The sequence below is a fragment of the Bubalus kerabau genome, chromosome 7 (assembly GCF_029407905.1).
Source record: "Bubalus kerabau isolate K-KA32 ecotype Philippines breed swamp buffalo chromosome 7, PCC_UOA_SB_1v2, whole genome shotgun sequence".
Lineage (NCBI taxonomy): Eukaryota > Metazoa > Chordata > Mammalia > Artiodactyla > Bovidae > Bubalus > Bubalus kerabau.
Window position 1 is genome coordinate 89,733,687 of NC_073630.1, and position 18,642 is coordinate 89,752,328.

General features: G+C 35.6%; 1 protein-coding gene across 1 annotated transcript in view; it reads left to right on the top strand.

Annotated features, from left to right (window-relative positions):
- Nucleotides 1–11,064: 11,064 nt before the first annotated feature.
- Nucleotides 11,065–18,642, top strand: part of LOC129657107 (alpha-S2-casein) — a 34,401-nt gene continuing 26,823 nt past the window's right edge. Inside the window, exons 1-11 of the mRNA XM_055587415.1 lie at nt 11,065–11,115; nt 12,912–12,938; nt 13,730–13,750; nt 13,839–13,880; nt 14,265–14,291; nt 15,087–15,113; nt 15,554–15,580; nt 16,623–16,646; nt 16,743–16,787; nt 17,048–17,170; nt 17,697–17,723. Coding sequence (XP_055443390.1) covers nt 11,065–11,115; nt 12,912–12,938; nt 13,730–13,750; nt 13,839–13,880; nt 14,265–14,291; nt 15,087–15,113; nt 15,554–15,580; nt 16,623–16,646; nt 16,743–16,787; nt 17,048–17,170; nt 17,697–17,723 — 441 coding nt within the window. The remainder of the gene's footprint in view (nt 11,116–12,911; nt 12,939–13,729; nt 13,751–13,838; nt 13,881–14,264; nt 14,292–15,086; nt 15,114–15,553; nt 15,581–16,622; nt 16,647–16,742; nt 16,788–17,047; nt 17,171–17,696; nt 17,724–18,642) is intronic.

An 18,642-nucleotide genomic window follows, 5' to 3' on the forward strand; every position in this document is an offset into this window, starting at 1 on the left:
CTCATCTCTTTCAGAATTGCCCACAGTTTATTGTGATCCACACAGTCAAAGACTTTGGCATAGTCAGTAAAGCAGAAATAGATGTTTTTCTGGAACTCTCTTGCTTTTTCTATGATCCAGCAGATGTTGGCAATTTGATCTCTGGTTCCTCTGTCTTTTCTAAAACTAGCTTGAACATCTGGAAGTTCACGGTTCACATACTGCTGAAGCCTGGCTTGGAGAATTTTGAGCATTCCTTTACTAGCATGTGAGATGAGTGCGATTGTGTGGTAGTTTGAGCATTCTCTGGCATTGCCTTTCTTTGGCATTGGAATGAAAACTGACCTTTTCCAGTCCTGTGGCCACTGCTGAGTTTTCCAAATTTGCTGACATATTGAGTGCAGCACTTTCACAGCATCATCTTCCAGGATTTTAAATAGTTCAACTGGAATGCCATCACCTCCACTAGCTCTTCTAAATACTTCGCATTCTGAATAACATCCAGTGTTCTTTATGTGAATAAATAAGAGAAACTGACAGATAAAAAGCAAGTAAAACAACATACTGGGCTTCCCTGGTGGCTCAGTGGGTCTCAAAAGAGTCGGACATGACTTAGTGACTATGCTATGCTATGCTATGCTAAGTCACTTCAGTCGTGTCCAACTCTGTGTGACTCCATAGATGGCAGCCCACCAGGCTCCCCCGTCCCTGGGATTCTCCAGGCAAGAACACTGGAGTGGGTTGCCATTTCCTTCTCCAATGCATGAGAGTGAAAAGAGAAAGTGAAGTCGCTCAGTCGTGTCCGACTCTTAGCGACCCCATGGACTGCAGCCTACCAGGCTCCTCCGTCCATGGGATTTTCCAGGCAAGAGTACTAAATAGCAGCAAAAAACAGCATAGAAGTCACTATATTACTTCTTCATGTCTTTATTAAATTTTTAGCAGAAATGTACTATTTACTTTTCAGATGCAATATGGTTCTGCAATATTGTATCATTCTTGAGAGAAAAAGTTCAAGAGAAATCTATTGTTTCTTTTACATTTTTCAATTGTTAAATATGAATTTTATAAATTCTTTAATTATTAAATATTCCTCACAATATATTTTAATTTTTATGTGTATAATTCAAATGTAGTTCATATTTAACTTGCTGGCTCTGAATTCACTGGCATACAATTGAGCTAGGGGATTATAGCAAATAGAGCCAGATTAAACTCTTATTTTCTTTTTAATAGAATTTTAGGACAATTTAATTGTTTACTCCAATTCCATTTCTCATAGTAGACACACAAAACAGCCTGCATTTTTGATTGGTTGTTTAATAGTCTGTCGTTTATTCTTTTAAACATTTCTTCAATCTGTTCCTTAATCAACATCATCAGTGATTTCAACAAATCAGCCCTTATAATTGTACTTTCTTTTGCACACCCCCATACATGGCAATGCTGTCTGCTATTTTACTCCACTTTAAATCTTTCTTTGTAATAATTTTTCAGTAATTAATACAAAATTCAGTGCTTCCACCTCACATGCTGATGAAGAGTCTTCCATGCCACTCTCAGCCCCCAAGAGGAGACATAAAATGTTTTGCCTCCCAGAAAACTCTACCCTCAATTCTTGCCTCTCTTTCTCTTGAACTCAAAATTTTTGCTCCTCATTTGGCTACCCTCTCATTTTCCTGTCTGTTCAGGCTTCTGACACCTTCCTTTTCCTCACCTCCTTCCTCTGTGACTCCCCTCATTTTGTGGGACATAGCACTACATTTACTCTGATTCTTTCCTAGATGTCCCTGCTTATCTGATTTGGTTGATACGAACATTTTCCATATTCTCATAACATTTTGAGTATACTACCACTACAATATTTTATTTAACTTATCTAGTATGAGTTTATTAGAAAATATGTTCCTGAAATCAGGGAATATAATCTTAATTTTTTGTATATCACTAGTATCACAATTCTTTAGCACATAGTATGATCCATACAAGTTTGACAAGGAATGAATGAATTATTACTTTATTATATCTACTTTATTAGGATTCAAATAAAGTCAGGTTTTTATTCACTATCTTTATTTTTGTTCTGGTGGTTGACAAGGTGGTCCTCATATAAGTATATGACAAAATTGAAAAGATAAATTCTTATTAACTACACTGATGGGATCTAATTCTTATTAATTACAATAAAATATCTAATATATTTGTGTTCTAAGCTACTTTTTAGTAACCCCTATGTTGTCTATTAAATTTTTTCACACAAATATTTTGCTCAAGTTAGATCACAAAATTTTCTGGTGAAAAAATATACTTTCATACACACATACTGAGATGTATTTGGCTCAAAATCAAAATCGAAAAAGATTGCTCAATAAAGAAGTGGGGTAAGAGAACAGAGTACTCTTGAATATAAAAATCACTGGAATAAAAGTCAATGCTTCCTGACTTGAGTCCAACTGTGTCTTTATGCCCATCGCACGACTTCCTTGAATCTCTATTCCTTTTCTGGTAAAATTAGAGAACATTCCACCTTGAGTATACTGTGTATCTAGTTACTAGGAAAGTCATACAAGATTAGTGGCTGTACTCCAAATGCTAACATATGCTCTATTCTGAGTTTAAAATTGCAAGTAACTGTCTGATATGCTATGAAAATATTCAGTGTGCATCTACCATATGATAAGGTTATACCATTCCTCTGTCTTACCCGAGACAAAAAAAAAAAATTGTCTTCAAAGATTCTTGTACAAATAATATTATAGTATCTTTATTCATAATAGTCCCAAACTAGAAACAGCCAGGGTGTCGTTCAACAGCATTTTTATAATAGATGACTCAGCAATAATTGCAACAACATGGATAAATCTCAAAAACATTATGCCATGAGACAGAAGCTAGATGTCATACAGTATATGCTCTATGGTTACATACAAATGAAAACAGAAAAAAAATGAATTATTGATCATTTCAGATAAGTGACATTTTCTGAGAGAGGTGGTCAAGTGGGACAGGGCAGGAGGAAACTTCATGGGGTGAAAGAAAAGTAACACACTTCGACCCTGGTAAATGATCCACCTGTACAGTTAAAACGTGCATTTCATCACACATAAATAATACTTTAATTTATTAAAATACTTTAGTTCATGAATAGAAAAAAGAAAATTATCACTGCAACTGAAGCTTCATTGTTGCTACTCAATTTCGTTCCCATCCATAGCTCCTCAGAGGTAACAGGATTTTTAAATTTGATGTAGGCCTCCAGGCATTATATTATGCCTGTGCTATACATGCATACAGTTCTTCCAATATATAGCAGACATTTAGTTTAAAAGTGATTTTTCTGCATAATAAAGTGATATTTTGACACTAAAAATAGAGATTAATATATTAAAATGCCGGGGTCCAGCCCCAGCTGATCCAGGGTATTCGAAGGAGAGACAGCATCGGCGACCTATTTATTTAAATATTCATCAAAGATATAAAGAGTAATAGAATGAGGATAGCTCAGTGAGGAAATTCAGTGGAGAAAAGAGGCTGAATAATTCAGTCAGAAGGTGAGAGAAAGAACGACATGGGGAGACCAAGTTTTGGTGAACAAGGCCCGCACTTTATTTTTCAAAGCAGTTTTTATACCTTAAGTTATGCATAAAGGATAATGGGGTAAGGGGTAGAGTCATGCAGTAAGCCGGGCTTTCTTCCTGCAAACTTATCATATGCAAAAGTTTAGGTGATTTGCATCATCTTCTGGCCCGGAGGCCTGTTAACATTTTAAGATCTTTTCTTCAGAAAACTTATTTTTCTCTAAAGGTGATTAGTCAGGTGCCACCCTCCAAAAGCATTAAAGTTGCACTCCTATAGGGCAAAGGTGTGGTGGGCTATAACTAGAAAAAGAATTAACTCAAGGGTCCAAGGTTACAAACATTAAAGCTACTATTTACACCAATTATATCAATCAATACACTGCCAGGGACACAGTAGGTAAGGGATATGGAGACTTAGCAGCAAACATTGGCCCAACAAGTGAAAAACCCTTCACCAATACAATTTCTAATCAAACTTTTAACTACTCAAAGGACTCTCTATTTAGACCGTTTAGAACATCTCATGCCTCTCACAGTTGGGAGGCTCTGAGCAATCACATGTGGCCGGAAAAACCTATTCAGGCAGGCTAGAGGACTTCCAAAGGAGTTTGTAGGTTGAAACACTGTCACACCCAGGAATTATTAACTGGAGCTGTAAGTTAACTCTTTTTTCAGAGAGAGGTAGTGGGGGACAGCCCCCCGTAAAGTCAGAGGTGTAGGTGAGAGCACAAAGCAGAAAGTAGGCAGACTCTGGTTTGGGGGTAGATGCTCAAGAATTTCCAGGGGGAATCCTGAGGCTCGATCCCGCCTTTGCGTATGCCGAGCCTCCTTCCTCATGACCTTTGTCATGGGCGGAGTTCCTCACGCTGGCTCCTGGCAGTGATAGACTTCCACTTGAGCTATTCCAGATCCTGAAAGATTATGCTGTGAAAGTGCTGCACTCAATATGCAGTATGCCGGGAGATGGCTCCCAGCATTAAAATATGATTTGAGTTTCCATAAGAGACATTACTTTGCCAACAAAGGTCTGTCTAGTCAAGGCTATGGTTTTTCCTGTGGTCATGTATGGATGTGAGAGTTGGACTACGAAGAAAGCTGAGCCGAAGAATTGATGCTTTTGAACTGTGGTGTTGGAGAAGACTCTTGCAAGTCCCTTGGACTGCAAGGAGATCCAACCAGTCCATTCTGAAGGAGATCAGCCCTGGGCTTTCTTTGGAAGGAATGATGCTAAAGCTGAAACTCCAGTACTTTGGCCACCTCATGTGAAGAGTTGACTCATTGGAAAAGACTCTGACGCTGGGAGGGACTGGGGGCAGGAGGAGAAGGGGATGACAGAGGATGAGATGGCTGGATGGCATCACTGACTCGATTGACATGAGTCTGAGTGAACTCCGGGAGTTGGTGATGGACAGAGAGGCCTGGCGTGCTGCGATTCATGGGGTCGCAAAAAGTCGGACACAACTGAGCGGCTGAACTGAACTGAACTGAACTGAAGATTTCATTCATAGGTTTCTCAAAGCATATCAAAAATACATTGAATTAAACTTCTTTTTAGAAATAAAGATTAGATACATTTCTCATGTCATTCCTCATAGCTCACATTGTTAGTGTTGTTTTTTTCTGCCAGAGACCACTTTGTTTTAGACAGAAATTACTGAAATTTTCCACGTTATTTCCAATGAGCCAGTATTCACTAATCAACTAGTAACATTTATAAGATAACATATCTTAAATTATCTTTATCTCTTATTAACCTACATTCAAGTTCTGTTTCCATCCTCAGGGTTGTTGACCTTTTTGATTACTTATGACCTAACTCTCTGTTCCTTCAACTTTGCACAAACTCCCTCTATACATTATCTTCTTTCTGGACTGCCTGGTTCTTATATTTAAGGACATTTCTGTATATAAGTGTCTTGATGAACTACTGATATAATCATTGCAATGTATTGAACATATGACAGCACATATATGCCCACTGAAATAATATAGGACTTCCAGTATTTTAGAATTTCCTTTCTTTCTTTCTGTTTATTTATATCCTACAAAACTCATCTACTCCAGGTCTTTTATTTCTAAGTGTGGTAAGAGCTTCCTTTTCTTTATGTTCTCATTTTAGCTGTACATCAGTTCAGTTCAGTTACTCAGTCGTGTCCGACTCTTTGAGACTCCATGGACTGCAGCATGCCAGGCCTCCCTGTCCATCACCAACTCCCGGAGTTTACCCAAACTCATGTCCATCGAGTCAGTGATGCCATCCAACCATCTCATCCTCTGTCGTCCCCTTCTCCTCCTGCCCTCAATCTTTCCCAGCATCAGGGTCTTTTCAAATGAGTCAGCTCCTCACATCAGGTGGCCAAAGTATTGGAGTTTCAGCTTCAACACCAGTCCTTCCAATGAACACCCAGGACTGATCTCCTTTAGGATGCACTGGTTGGATCTCCTTGCAGTCCAAGGGACTCTCAAGAGTCTTCTCCAACACCACAGTTCAAAAGCATCAATTCTTCAGTGCTCAGCTTTCTTTATAGTCCAACTCTCACATCCATACATGACTAGTGGAAAAACCATAGCCATGACTAGACAGACCTTTGTTGACAAAGTAATGTAATCAGTAGCATTAGAAAATACTGAAATCATGATAGTAAGATCTTTGTTGTCTGTTCTTTAATCATTCTTCAATGATTAAAGAAATCAATCCCACTAGATAATTTTGTATTGTTGTATACTGTTTATAGTTCAACCTAAATTTCTAGTTGGAACTTCAAATTTAACATTTCTAAAACTAAGCTTCTAAAAGTATGCTGCTGCTAAGTCACGTCAGTCGTGTCCAACTCTGTGCGACCCCATAGACGGCGGCCCACCAGGCTCCCATCCTGGGGATTCTCCAGGCAAGAATACTGGAGTGGGTTGCCATTTCCTTCTCCAGTGCATGAAAGTGAAAAGTGAAAGTGAAGTTGCTCAGTCGTGTCTGACTCTTCGCGACCCCATGAACTGTAGCCTACCAGGCTCCTCATTGTAACTCCAATATAAAGGAAAATTTTTTAAATAAAAAAAATTAATTAATTAAGGGAGAAAAAAAAAAAAACAAACACTAAGCTTCTAATGGTTTTCCCACAAACCAGATCCTCCCTCAACATCTGCCATAGCAGTAAGTAGTAACTACATTATTCTAGATGATCAAGCCAAAAATCTGGAGTAATTATTAACCTTTTCCTTTCTCTCACACCTCACCTTTAATCTATTAAATTCTACATTCTCTAAGTTTCAAAGTATATCTAGAATGCTACCATTTCTCACTATTCCATCTGCTGACATAATCACATGCCTATATTATTACAGTAGGCTCCAAAGTGATCATATTTCTTCTCTTGCCCCTTCAGTCTACTTTTAGTAGATAATCCCAAATTGTCTTCTACTTGACAACATCTTCCAATCAGTGTAACAGTTTTCTTAAAATCCTTTCAATATTGAAGAACCTTGCATTTTGGGTCCCATTTTCCCCTCTGATTTTGTTTCAACTAAATTTACTATTTTTCAGCCATGTTGCTTTATCCAATATTTTCGAAATTTGCCAAGCTGACTCAAATCAGGGCCTTTGCAGATGTGTTCTTCCTGAACGATCTACAGTAAAATGTTTACTTCCTTCAAGTTTTTGCTGTTTTGCTCATGGAGACATTCCTTGGTCACACTATCTAAGAGTGACCACCTCATCCCTATTAATACTTCCTGTACTCTTTCTCCAATTTTCCCCTTACCATGCATGATGATAAAACCAATGATGTGTTATTTGTCATGGAATCATCTCTCTCAGCCAGTTGAAATATAAGCTCCTTGAAAGCAGAGATTTTTCATTTGTTTATGGCTTTCTCCTAGATGCTTAGAAAATTCCTGGCATGTACTCAAGAATTACTCACAAAATAAAGAAAACAATCTTAACTACATTTCCAACTTCAGTATCTGTTCAACTATCTCATTTGTCACATTTATTAAAAAGTTAAAGTATGTTGAAGATTTGGGAGACCTTTTCACAGATGGTTCAAATCTCAACCAAATATTTAGGAACAGATTGGCATTTACAAAGTAGACAATGTGATAGAAAGGCATTTCCAGTCAGAATGATCATGGACATTTCATGGTGCCCTGGAAAGATTGTGGAATATGACATGTCGAGAAATGAGGGCAGAAAAAATTCCTGAAAAGATTTTGAATGACCTTGAATTCTATGGTAAATATCTTGAACATTACCCTGGACAGAATACAAAACCTCAGAAATATCTTGATTCAGGAAAATTGATTGTTCCATTGATTTTAGAAAGAAAATATTTTTGAGGAAGTTAATGGAAAATGCATTTTGGAGAGAAAAGATGAGAGGTTACAAGATGTATTAGAAAGCTGTTGATAATTATCTAAGCAATGGAAGATAAACTGGCACAGAAAAAATGTAGGTAGCATGTAGTTACCAACTCACTTTATATAAATTATTTCTAATTATTTTAATATTGGCTTTCCTGGTGGCTCAGCTGGTAAAGAATCTGCCTGCAATGCGGGAGACCTGGATTTGATCCCTGGGTTGGGAAGAAACCCTGAAGGGAAAGGTTACCCATTCCAGTATTCTAGCCTGGAGAATTCATGGACTGTATAGTCAAGAGTCGGACATGACTGAACGACTTTAACTTAAGACTTAAGACAATATTATAAATTGGATTAAATATAGATATTATTATTTGACAGATTCTGAAACTAATGAGAAAGGTTAAAAAAGTAAATACTTATAAAAGTTACTGCTAGCTAGTAGGAGAGCTGAGTTTCCCAGTGTATTACATAGACTTGCATTTGGCTAACCCTATTTTTAGAGTTGGCAAATGATAAGCAGTGAATAGGAAGAATGTATTTTTCACTTATTAATGAAATTTTAATTAACATATCCAAAATACAATTTTAGATGCTTATTTAAAATGGTCGTGACTAGAAGAGGTTCTGTGGTACGTCTAGGCAAAAAATAAACAAAAAAAGCCTTATGCTGAGCCTCATAACTAGTATTAAAATGTGGAAGAGCTGAGCTACACAAACATGAAATATAGATAATCATGACATATTATAAACCCCACATTACCTGGTATCATGTTCTAAATCAAACTGAGTAGAAGCATTCCAAGGAATATGGGGTACAAAAATTCGATAGAAAAGCAATTCTAATCATCATGACTTCTTAGAATTCAAATTCTGTTCAGGTATTTCAAACCACAGAATTACCATATTATGGAGGAACAAGGTATAAATAGTGTTGTGCCAATCCATCAGAGATATTCCATTGCCTGGACTACTTGTCTTCCTTTTAGGAAACGAGGTAATATTTTCATTTATCTTTTTGTTATTCTATGTACCTTGTAATATTGTAAAACCTATTAGCATTGTTCCAAAAAGTATTTTTTTTTTTTAGAGAAAAATAATATTTATTTTCAATTTATTTGGCTTAAGGTTTCCTTCCTTTATTTTATTTTTTTTTATATTCAAATTTTAAAGTTTTTTATTTTATTTTTAAACTTTACATAACTGTATTAGTTTTGCCAAATATCAAAATGAATCTGCCACAGGTATACATGTGTTCCCCATCCTGAACCCTCCTCCCTCCTCCCTAATGTCAGTGTACCTTAAGATTCTTTGAGAAATTGTTTGATAGCTAACATAGCTACTGATTTATCTCCTTTTAAGTGCTTCTTAAAAAAATTAACATCCAGATGCTAGAAATTGTTATACTGCTCTATCTTATGATGAAATGCCACAATCTTATTTTAAGGATGAGCTAATCATAATGAGGTTTTTGAAAATCCAGGGTGCTGCACATTAGATGTGTGACCTCCTGGATCACTTTCTTCATCTGTTAATCAGACACGTGTACCTAACAAAATTGTTCCACAGACTAGAGAAAGAATTTACAACATACCTAGCACAATGTCTGGCAATAGCGGATGCTTCACAACTACCACTATTTCTATGGTTCTCATTTATCGACACGATAAAGGCATTTCTTTAATTCTTAGTTAATATTTGTCCATGCTCCAGTTTCTTTCATCCATGGAAAATAAAATATCTTAAGTAAAATTGAGGTAAGTGGCTATATATAATGAACTTATTTCAAACATTTAAATTATAAAATTTAATACATTTATTATATTTTAATACATTGTCATTATGAAATGCTTATAAAGTGAATGTCATGTGCATTATCCTGTAAAAGAAAACAAGAATATCTGGGATTCTTTAGTAGGAATGATAAATTAATAACAAAAGCAGGCAATGCTAATCTTTTTTTAATTTAATTTTATTTTATTTTTAAACTTTACAATATTGTATTAGTTTTGCCAAACATGGAAATGAATCCGCCACAGGTATACCCGTGCTCCCCATCCTGAACCCTCCTCCCTCCTCCCTCCCCATACCCTCCCTCTGGGTCTTCCCAGTGCACCAGCCCCAAGCATCCAGTATCGTGCATCTCTTAAGACAGAGAATAATTCCCATGCATACGCATTCTCTAAATTTGCACAGGCAAAGATCATCAGCAAATTTAACAATTTTGAGTCAAATAAAATCTTGCCGTTTAAAAATAATTGATTTCAAATTTGTAGATCTACAGAGTAAAACACTATTATATGTCAAAAAGTCACTAGAATAACTTTATTTCACTTTTCAGTTCTTTGTTTATGCACTGGAAAAGTTGCATTGATATGTAGTCAGCAAACCTTGGGGACTTATATGTGGTCATAGTATTAGAGATTGAGCTGGAGGGGATCTTAGAAATCAAAACTTCTTAGTTAAAAGTCTTGTTTGGTGGTTATTCCGTCAGGTTCAGTGATGTTCAGTGACTTGCTCAAGGTTCAGAAGCCTGTCCCAGGCTAAGCTGGGATCAGCAGGCTTCTTGTCCCCAGCACAGTGTTATTTTCACCTGCCAATTCTTCCCCTTATGAGGGAGGCAGGCTCCATGTTTTGGCTCACCTGAAATCTGATTTTAAAAAGATTTCTGGATTTTTTTTTTGCATTTCTGATATGATTCTCCATAAGATTTAAGAAGAATTGTAAAAAAAATATGGCATGTTAGTATAAACATCATTATTTTTCATCACTGTATCTTTATGGCTGGAATAGTACCTGACATAGCAAGTAGTCATTGAATAAGTGGGTAAATTAATAAATAATTTAGCTATTTATACATAGGGTCAATTATGCCACTAATTTGGTATGCCCAAATGAGCCTCCACAATTTAGAAATTAAGATTTTACATTTCCTTCTCCAGGTTTTACATTTTGTTGTGTTAATTTCTTCTTGTAAAGAACTCATCATATTCAAATCCATGTGTTTCTCAATGAATCTACTTTTATCAGTCTTCATTGCCCTTTTCTAATTATCTGAAGATAATTTAATACATAATTAATGAGGAAATGTGTGATTATAAGGAGAGTAAAACTGTTATTAATTAGCTTATTGTCTATCTCACAGGACCAAGTAAACATGAAGTTCTTCATTTTTACCTGCCTTTTGGCTGTTGCCCTTGCAAAGCATGTAAGTATAATAAGATACAGATGAGAATATATTATGTAAATATAAGAATATTAAATTGTTTATGAGGATAATGTCAGGGGTAGACAGCAGGGACTATAGAGGAAGTGTATAAACTTTGAAACCTATAATCAAAGATGGCCTTGGCCCTGCCTTATGTAAGTTATGAAGATGGACAAAAATACCACTTCTAAAGTGTTCTCCTTCTAGGATTGGAAAGATTTTTAGTTCGAAGTTAAAAAGTACACTTTCTTCTGTAAACATTTGAATTTATTGGGGAAATATTTTCACTTCAAGAATCACTTCTTAAAAGTAAGAAACATGAAACCATAACAAGGACTTCTTTTAAAGTTCAGGAGAGTCACAGAGAAAATGTAGATTCCCAAACCATCTCAAGCATATGTCAGAATTTCATCATTCTTGACTCCAGTAGCTCAGCAACAATGATCCTTTGATAGGAAACAGGGATGTGTTGAATAGTGCTAACTTTAGGAGTTGGGCTTCCCAGGTGGCTCAGTGGTAAAGAATCCACCTGCAATGCAGGAGACTCCAGTTCCATCCCTGGGTCAGGAAGATCCCATGGAGAAGGAAATGGCAACCAACTCCAGTATTCTTGCCTGGAGAAATCCTTGAACAGAAGAGCTTGGCAGGCTACAGGCCGTGAGTTGCAAAGAGTCAAACACAACTGAGAGACTAAATAGCAACAACTTTGACTTGCCAGATAACCTAATGCAAAGTCAACCCTTCATTTCTCAAAGCAACATCTTCTAGTGAGAATGTTACAGAAATATTCATATCATACAATGATAAAGAAGGACTAGATGCTTCACATGAAGCACTTTGAAGATACAGGCTTGTAATCTGTTAGCTCCCTCAGGAGCAACTGGGCTTCTTCCCTTACCCTGCAGCCTGTGCTGCCAACACCTCTCCCATGCCCAGTTCTCACTCAGTTCAGACTGGGCTTTTCTTGTGGCTCAGTTGCTAAAGAATCTGCCTGCAATGCTGGAGACCTGGGTTCAATACCAGGGTTGGGAAGATTCCCAAGACTAATCACTCCAGTATTCTGACCTGGAGAATTCCATGGACTACACAGTCCAGAGGGTCGCAGAGTCAGATGCTTTCATTCACTTTCACTTTTCAGATGTACCGTATCATCAGGGTGACCAGAGTTCTTTGCTTTCTTTCCATTTCCACACCTCACACATCAATCTTGAAAAGTTTCTGTTAGTCTCTAAAGCCAAGCCAAGAGCTTAGCTACAGTAAGAATTCCTGTTAGATGAATATAAGATAAAATAACCTTCAGTGGTCAATTTTACACCAAGTTTCATTGTTTCTTATTTATAATCTCCTAGTCTTAATTACTCTTCTCTGTAAATCAGTAATTGTCCTCAATCTTTCCCTTAAGAGTAACTAAATCTAGCAATTAACAAAAGCTAAATAAAACAAAATATCATGGTATTATAAATATTTTAAGATTCTGTAGCTCATGTGCACATAAATTATATTTTAAACTGTGATAGGGTAAACTAAGAACCCAACACTTCCTAAAAGCAAGAACTACATTAAGCTATAAAAAGGATTTGTTTGACATACAAAATGATTTGCTGGTAATATTATAGGATATAATATTATAATAATAATGAAAAAATTCAACTAAACATCATGCATTTCCAGAAACAAATTCCTAAAAGTCTCTTGCCATCAAAACAAACAGGAATAATGATAAAACAAAATAGTGAGATACCTTGGCATTTTAAATCTACCATAAAACTGAGAACTGTATTTGCTTTTGTTTATAGACGATGGAACATGTCTCCTCCAGTGAGGTAAGATACTTTAGTATCAATGGAAAATCTTATCAGTTAGTAAAAACAGAATATGACCTAAACTGTTGTCTTTAAAATAATTTTTCTCCAGTGAATCTAGAACTGTAGAATTAGAGAAAATTGGAAGTGCAACCATAACGAAAAGGTATATAGAGAGGAATAAAACCCAAAAATCTTCACATTCAAATCACCAAGATTAGATTAGTACATTTTTTTCTGAAGTTGTCTCAGTATTAATGAGGTATGCTCACAAGTCATGATGAATATTTTGGGAGTACAGTGACAGGGATCCATTCTATGTTTCTGCAAAAAGGACTAAAGCTCTTCCAGAGCCATATTCCATGCTACTTCCTAAATGACTTCCCAGCTACGGGTACATAACAGGTTCCCACCGTCACCTCCAGTGTTACCTAAGCATTTTCTTGTTTTCCGGTGATGTGTTTAATCTCTCTTAAAAAGACAGAAAAAAAAATGTGATAATAATAATATGAAAAAAACACTGAAAATTGTACAGAGGAAATAGAAAACCTATTCTTTCTTCCCTGTAGAAGATACTTGGTAAAGTTTTTGATTCAGATATTCATAACCCAAAGCACAATGCAAAATGAGTTAGGTATATGAAATATAATAGTTATGTAGAGGGAGTGAAACATCAGTTAATTTTGTTCGGTAATTCAGGAAAAGACTAATATGTTATCTCCTCCATAGATAATGGGTGTAGATCGATATATTATTAAGCTAATATGAATTCAATTTAGGTAAATGAGTCATGTTGTCTTTCTTTTTCTAAGGAATCTATCATCTCCCAGGAAGTAAGTACCAAATTCTCAAGTCAAATATAATATATTTTAACTTTCTTTATTTAATCAAAGTTATAAAATAAATTTATTTATTTTGTAGACATATAAGCAGGAAAAGAATATGGCCATTCATCCCAGCAAGGTAAAGTTTGATTACTTTAGACTATTAATCTTTCACTGATGAAACAGCTTTTCTATCAAACATCGATCTCTTTCTCATTCAGTCAAAAAGAGAATTATGATTGTGATTGTGAAAATGGTGATGTTTTCATTGTTTTGTTTAAATGCTATCTACTAATGAAAGGAGTTCTGGGAAAAGATTTGAGAGCCATTTTTGAGCCACAATGTTAAAGCAGAATATCTTTGAAAGAATTTCTTGTTAAAGATTCATCATCTTTACTTTTCTTCCTTAATTCTGTACTCTTTTGTTCACAAAATCATATTTTCTTTGCTATAACTGTATGCTCAAGAATATTACACTACATTTCAATAAATGTTATATCCTTTTGGCTTTGTTTTCTTTTAGGAGAACCTTTGCTCCACATTCTGCAAGGTATACACTGATTTCACATCTGTAGCATAATGTGAAGTAAAATATTATAGTATTTTAACTACACTGAAATTAACCTCTATTTGGAAAATATATTTCAAATCAATCAAACTTGAAAACCAAGATTATCTTTAAACAATGAGACCAAAATTAGTCTTCTCAATTCTATGACTAAATTAAATGAAGAAAATATATCTTTGCATGAATCAACTAACACTTTTGATTCCCAGAATCTATGAAGAATAAAGAACTTATCTTTTAGTGTTTTTCAGTATCAAACTTATTTTATCCTTTTTTAAAATTCTTTTTCTGTTGCAATATTTTCTTAAAACAGACTCAATCAATTTATTATAGAAACAATATATATTTGCTTCCTAAAGCATGTCAGTTGGCCTAGTGATGTATTTTTCCTAATACACAATAAGAAATGACTATTAAAATGAGAAAGAAAAACCTATCCATGCCTTGCCTAAAGTTATCTTGTATATTCATTCATTCACTTGACAAATCTTTTATTCAACCAGAACTATGTCCCCAATATTATCTTAGTCTGTAGGAATACAATAATAATTATGAGACTCGCTGGGGATACAACAATAAACACAGTAAACAAAAATAAATACCACTGTCATCAAATAGGAAATTCTTTTATAACTTATACAAAACTCATACAATGAAACCGAATCCAGTCTAATGCATCTCTTAATGAGAGAGACATTTTTCCTTTTATATTCAGGAGAAAATAGCATAGCAATGCTGTGGGGAAATACATCTAATTATTTTTCTTCTCTCTTTAAGGAAGTTATAAGGAATGCAAATGAAGAGGTGAGAAATTTTTATACATTTGAACATTTTTTGTTCATATTACCAATATGTAATATTCTAAAATTAGTAATGGCATATGGGAACATGTTTAAATTTCCTTTTTTAGTAAACTGGAAAATGATTTATAAGTTGCTTCAAAATGACAGTTTTTCCCTGTCCACTTGAGTAATGTCCACCTAAATCACTGTGTATTCTCTTGAGCCACTTACATTTAAATATATGATCATTTTTATCTCTTCCACTTATTTGCTAAAGGTGATTAAAAACAAGCGGCCAAGAAGCCTGGTTGCGTTGCTTTTATTTCAATCCTTTTAACTTATCATACTGATGATCATGTTTGTAATAAGAGACATATCCCAAGTAAACATTAACATGCAAAGAATAATGTTTGCATTTCTTCTGGTAACCAGATTTATATTGTATATATTATTTTTTTCAAGGAATATTCTATCGGCTCATCTAGTGAGGTAAGAGACCTTTTCTTTTAACATTGAATAGCAAGTTCATCCAAAATAGATTTTCAGTAGTGTGTAGTAATTTGTTGTTAACATCACAAATAGGGTGAGCAATGGAGAAATCATTTACCCAAACTTAATGTCATAGTGGGGAGACTGGGAAGTGACTGTCTACACCCTGGTGTACATGGGTGTTCTTTCACAGAGATATCAAATATCTGATGCCAGAGGAAAGAAGTAAAGACATGCTCTGGTATTGATAGAAATAGCCAAGCAATGAGCACAATGGGGAAAGGTGTCTGGGAAAGGGAGAACCATAGCCTTGGCTCAGAGCCTTGAGGCACAGCCTGAAGACTTCCTACTTAACATCTAGGAAGCCTGCTTTACTGTTTCTCTAGGCCACGGGTCTGTCTGGAATGGAGAGCCAATGGCCTCCTACATATACCAATGTGTCATCTAGAAAGGGTATGCTGGATTCAGTTTGCAACATCTCACTAGGCCAACTTTGTAACCTTGTTTGTCACCTGTCTACACTCCTTAAGCATTTGATATTGAATGAATAATGTAGAATTGATGAAAACTTTAAAATTAAACATGTTTTCAGTCACATGTTATTACTTTGAAACTGAGGACTCTGAATTTTCAATTTATTGAATCTCTAATAAACACTGTAACTCCAATATTTTGGCCACCTCATGCGAAGACTTGACTCATTGGGAAAGACCCTGATACTGGGAGGTACTGGGGGCAGGAGGAGAAGGGGACGACAGAGGATGAGATGGCTGGATGGCATCACCGATTCGATGGACATGAGTTTGGGTAAACTCAGGGAGTTGGTGATAGACAGGGAGGCCTGGCGTGCTGCGATTCATGGGGTCGCAAAGAGTCGGACCCGACTGAGCTACTGAACTGAACTGAACTGAATAAATACTGTAATTTCTCAGTAGTAGTAGCTTGGATTCTAAATATACTTATTGAATTGACCTTTCTACTCTAGAACAATACTAAGACTAAATCATGCAAGTTAAGTTAATCCTCCTTTCTTCCCCCGAAGGAATCTGCTGAAGTTGCCACAGAGGTAACTAATTTTCATTCAAATAAAATGAAATTCATATCGCCCAGCTTTGTTTTCATTTTATAAATTTTTATAACAAGTGTTTTGTTTTCTTAACAGGAAGTTAAGATTACTGTGGACGATAAGCACTACCAGAAAGCACTGGTAAATTTCTCATACAAATTATAACTTCAAGTAAACAGTCATCGTAACCACTGCTTCTTCTCCAGTGTTCACATAACTATTCATCCCACTTACAGAAAATTTTATGTTACTAAACAACCCTTGTTAGGTAAATTTGCCATGTTGTATAAATTATCTAATTAAATAAAGTTCTAAGAAACTTGGTTCTTCTATAATCTACTTTTGACACATAGAGAAGATTCAATACTGGAGTAAATATTGATAATTTTCTTTCTCTTTAGAATGAAATCAATCAGTTTTATCAGAAGTTCCCCCAGTATCTCCAGTATCTGTATCAAGGTCCAATTGTTTTGAACCCATGGGATCAGGTTAAGAGAAATACTGTTCCCATTACTCCCACTCTGGTGAGTGCTGCTTTTTTATATGTTGTTTCTTGTTTATTTGTATTTTTTTTTGTTTTTGGTGAGGGATGAGTTCAGGATAAAGATTTGTAAAATGTCTAAAGATAAAATGTCCCAAAGAGACAAGTTTTAACTTAGAAAGTAGAACAACTGTAAAAATCTTGTAGTCCAGAAATTAAATCACAAACAAAATATAGCTCAAGTATAGTAACAAATAACAATAGCAACCATAGTGACAAATAAGTAATTTAATTTAAATTGAACATACCTGTCTTAAGAGTATGCTTCTATATCATTTTGCTTGGCTTCTCAAACAATTCTCTAAGAGGAGATAGTAATCATTAATTTCATGTAACAAAAAGATTGCTTTGTTAAGAAAATATAAAGAAGTGAAGTAATTTACCTAGGTTCCAGGTTCTCTCTACCATTTTCTTTCATAAAACAGTCTGTCTTAAGGAATGTTTTCTCATATGAGGAATAAATAATGAAAGTTTTCATGGTCCTTTTTTTTTTTTTTTTTTGGTTATAGAACAGAGAACAGCTCTCCACCAGTGAGGTAAGGCATTTACCTACAAAGGCAATAATCTGATAACTAGTATGATATTATTGACTTATTATACACTGTACTAGACAGTCTTTGATGTAGTTGCTTAAGCAATAAATCTGGATTTACATAAAAATTGAAAAAATCTTTCCAATTGAAAAACTGGAACTTTAGATCCCTAAGAAAAATCTGGGGAAAGCAGAACAAAAATGTACACATTGAAGGATACAAAGATTGGATCTGTGCTAGTATACTTTGTCAAAATGCTGTTACTACTTCTCTTTTTATAACTCACTTTTAATATTGCTATCACACCATGAGACCTGGTATAGATCTTAAATTTTAGAAACAGAGTGGGAGAAATCCAATGTATTATTCTGAAATAAGAACTCAAATTAATTCAGATCCATATAAATTGCTGTTATCCAAGTGTCTTCCTGCACATCACACATAATTAAACACATTTTCACATCACACAAGAAATTGCCTAGTTTTATTCCTACTTCATAATGAATAAAATATTTGAGAAAAGAGAAATAAAAATTTCATGCTGCTAAGTCACTTCAGTCATGTCTGACTCTGTGCGACCCCAGAGACAGCAGCCCACCAGGCTCCCCTGTCCCCGGGATTCTCCAGGCAAGAACACTGGAGTGGGTTGCCATTTCCTTCTCCAATGCATGAAAGTGAAAAGTGAAAGTGAAGTCGCTCAGTTGTGTCTGACTCCTAGCGACGCCATGGACTGTAGCCCACCAGGCTCAACCGTCCATGGGATTTTCCAGGCAAGAGTGCTGGAGTGGGGTGCCATTGCCTTCTCCAATGCATGAAAGTGAAAAGTGAAAGTGAAGTCGCTCAGTCGTGTCCGACTCCTAGTGACCCCATGGACTGTAGCCCACCAGGCCCCTCCGTCCATGGGATTTTCCAGGCAAGAGCA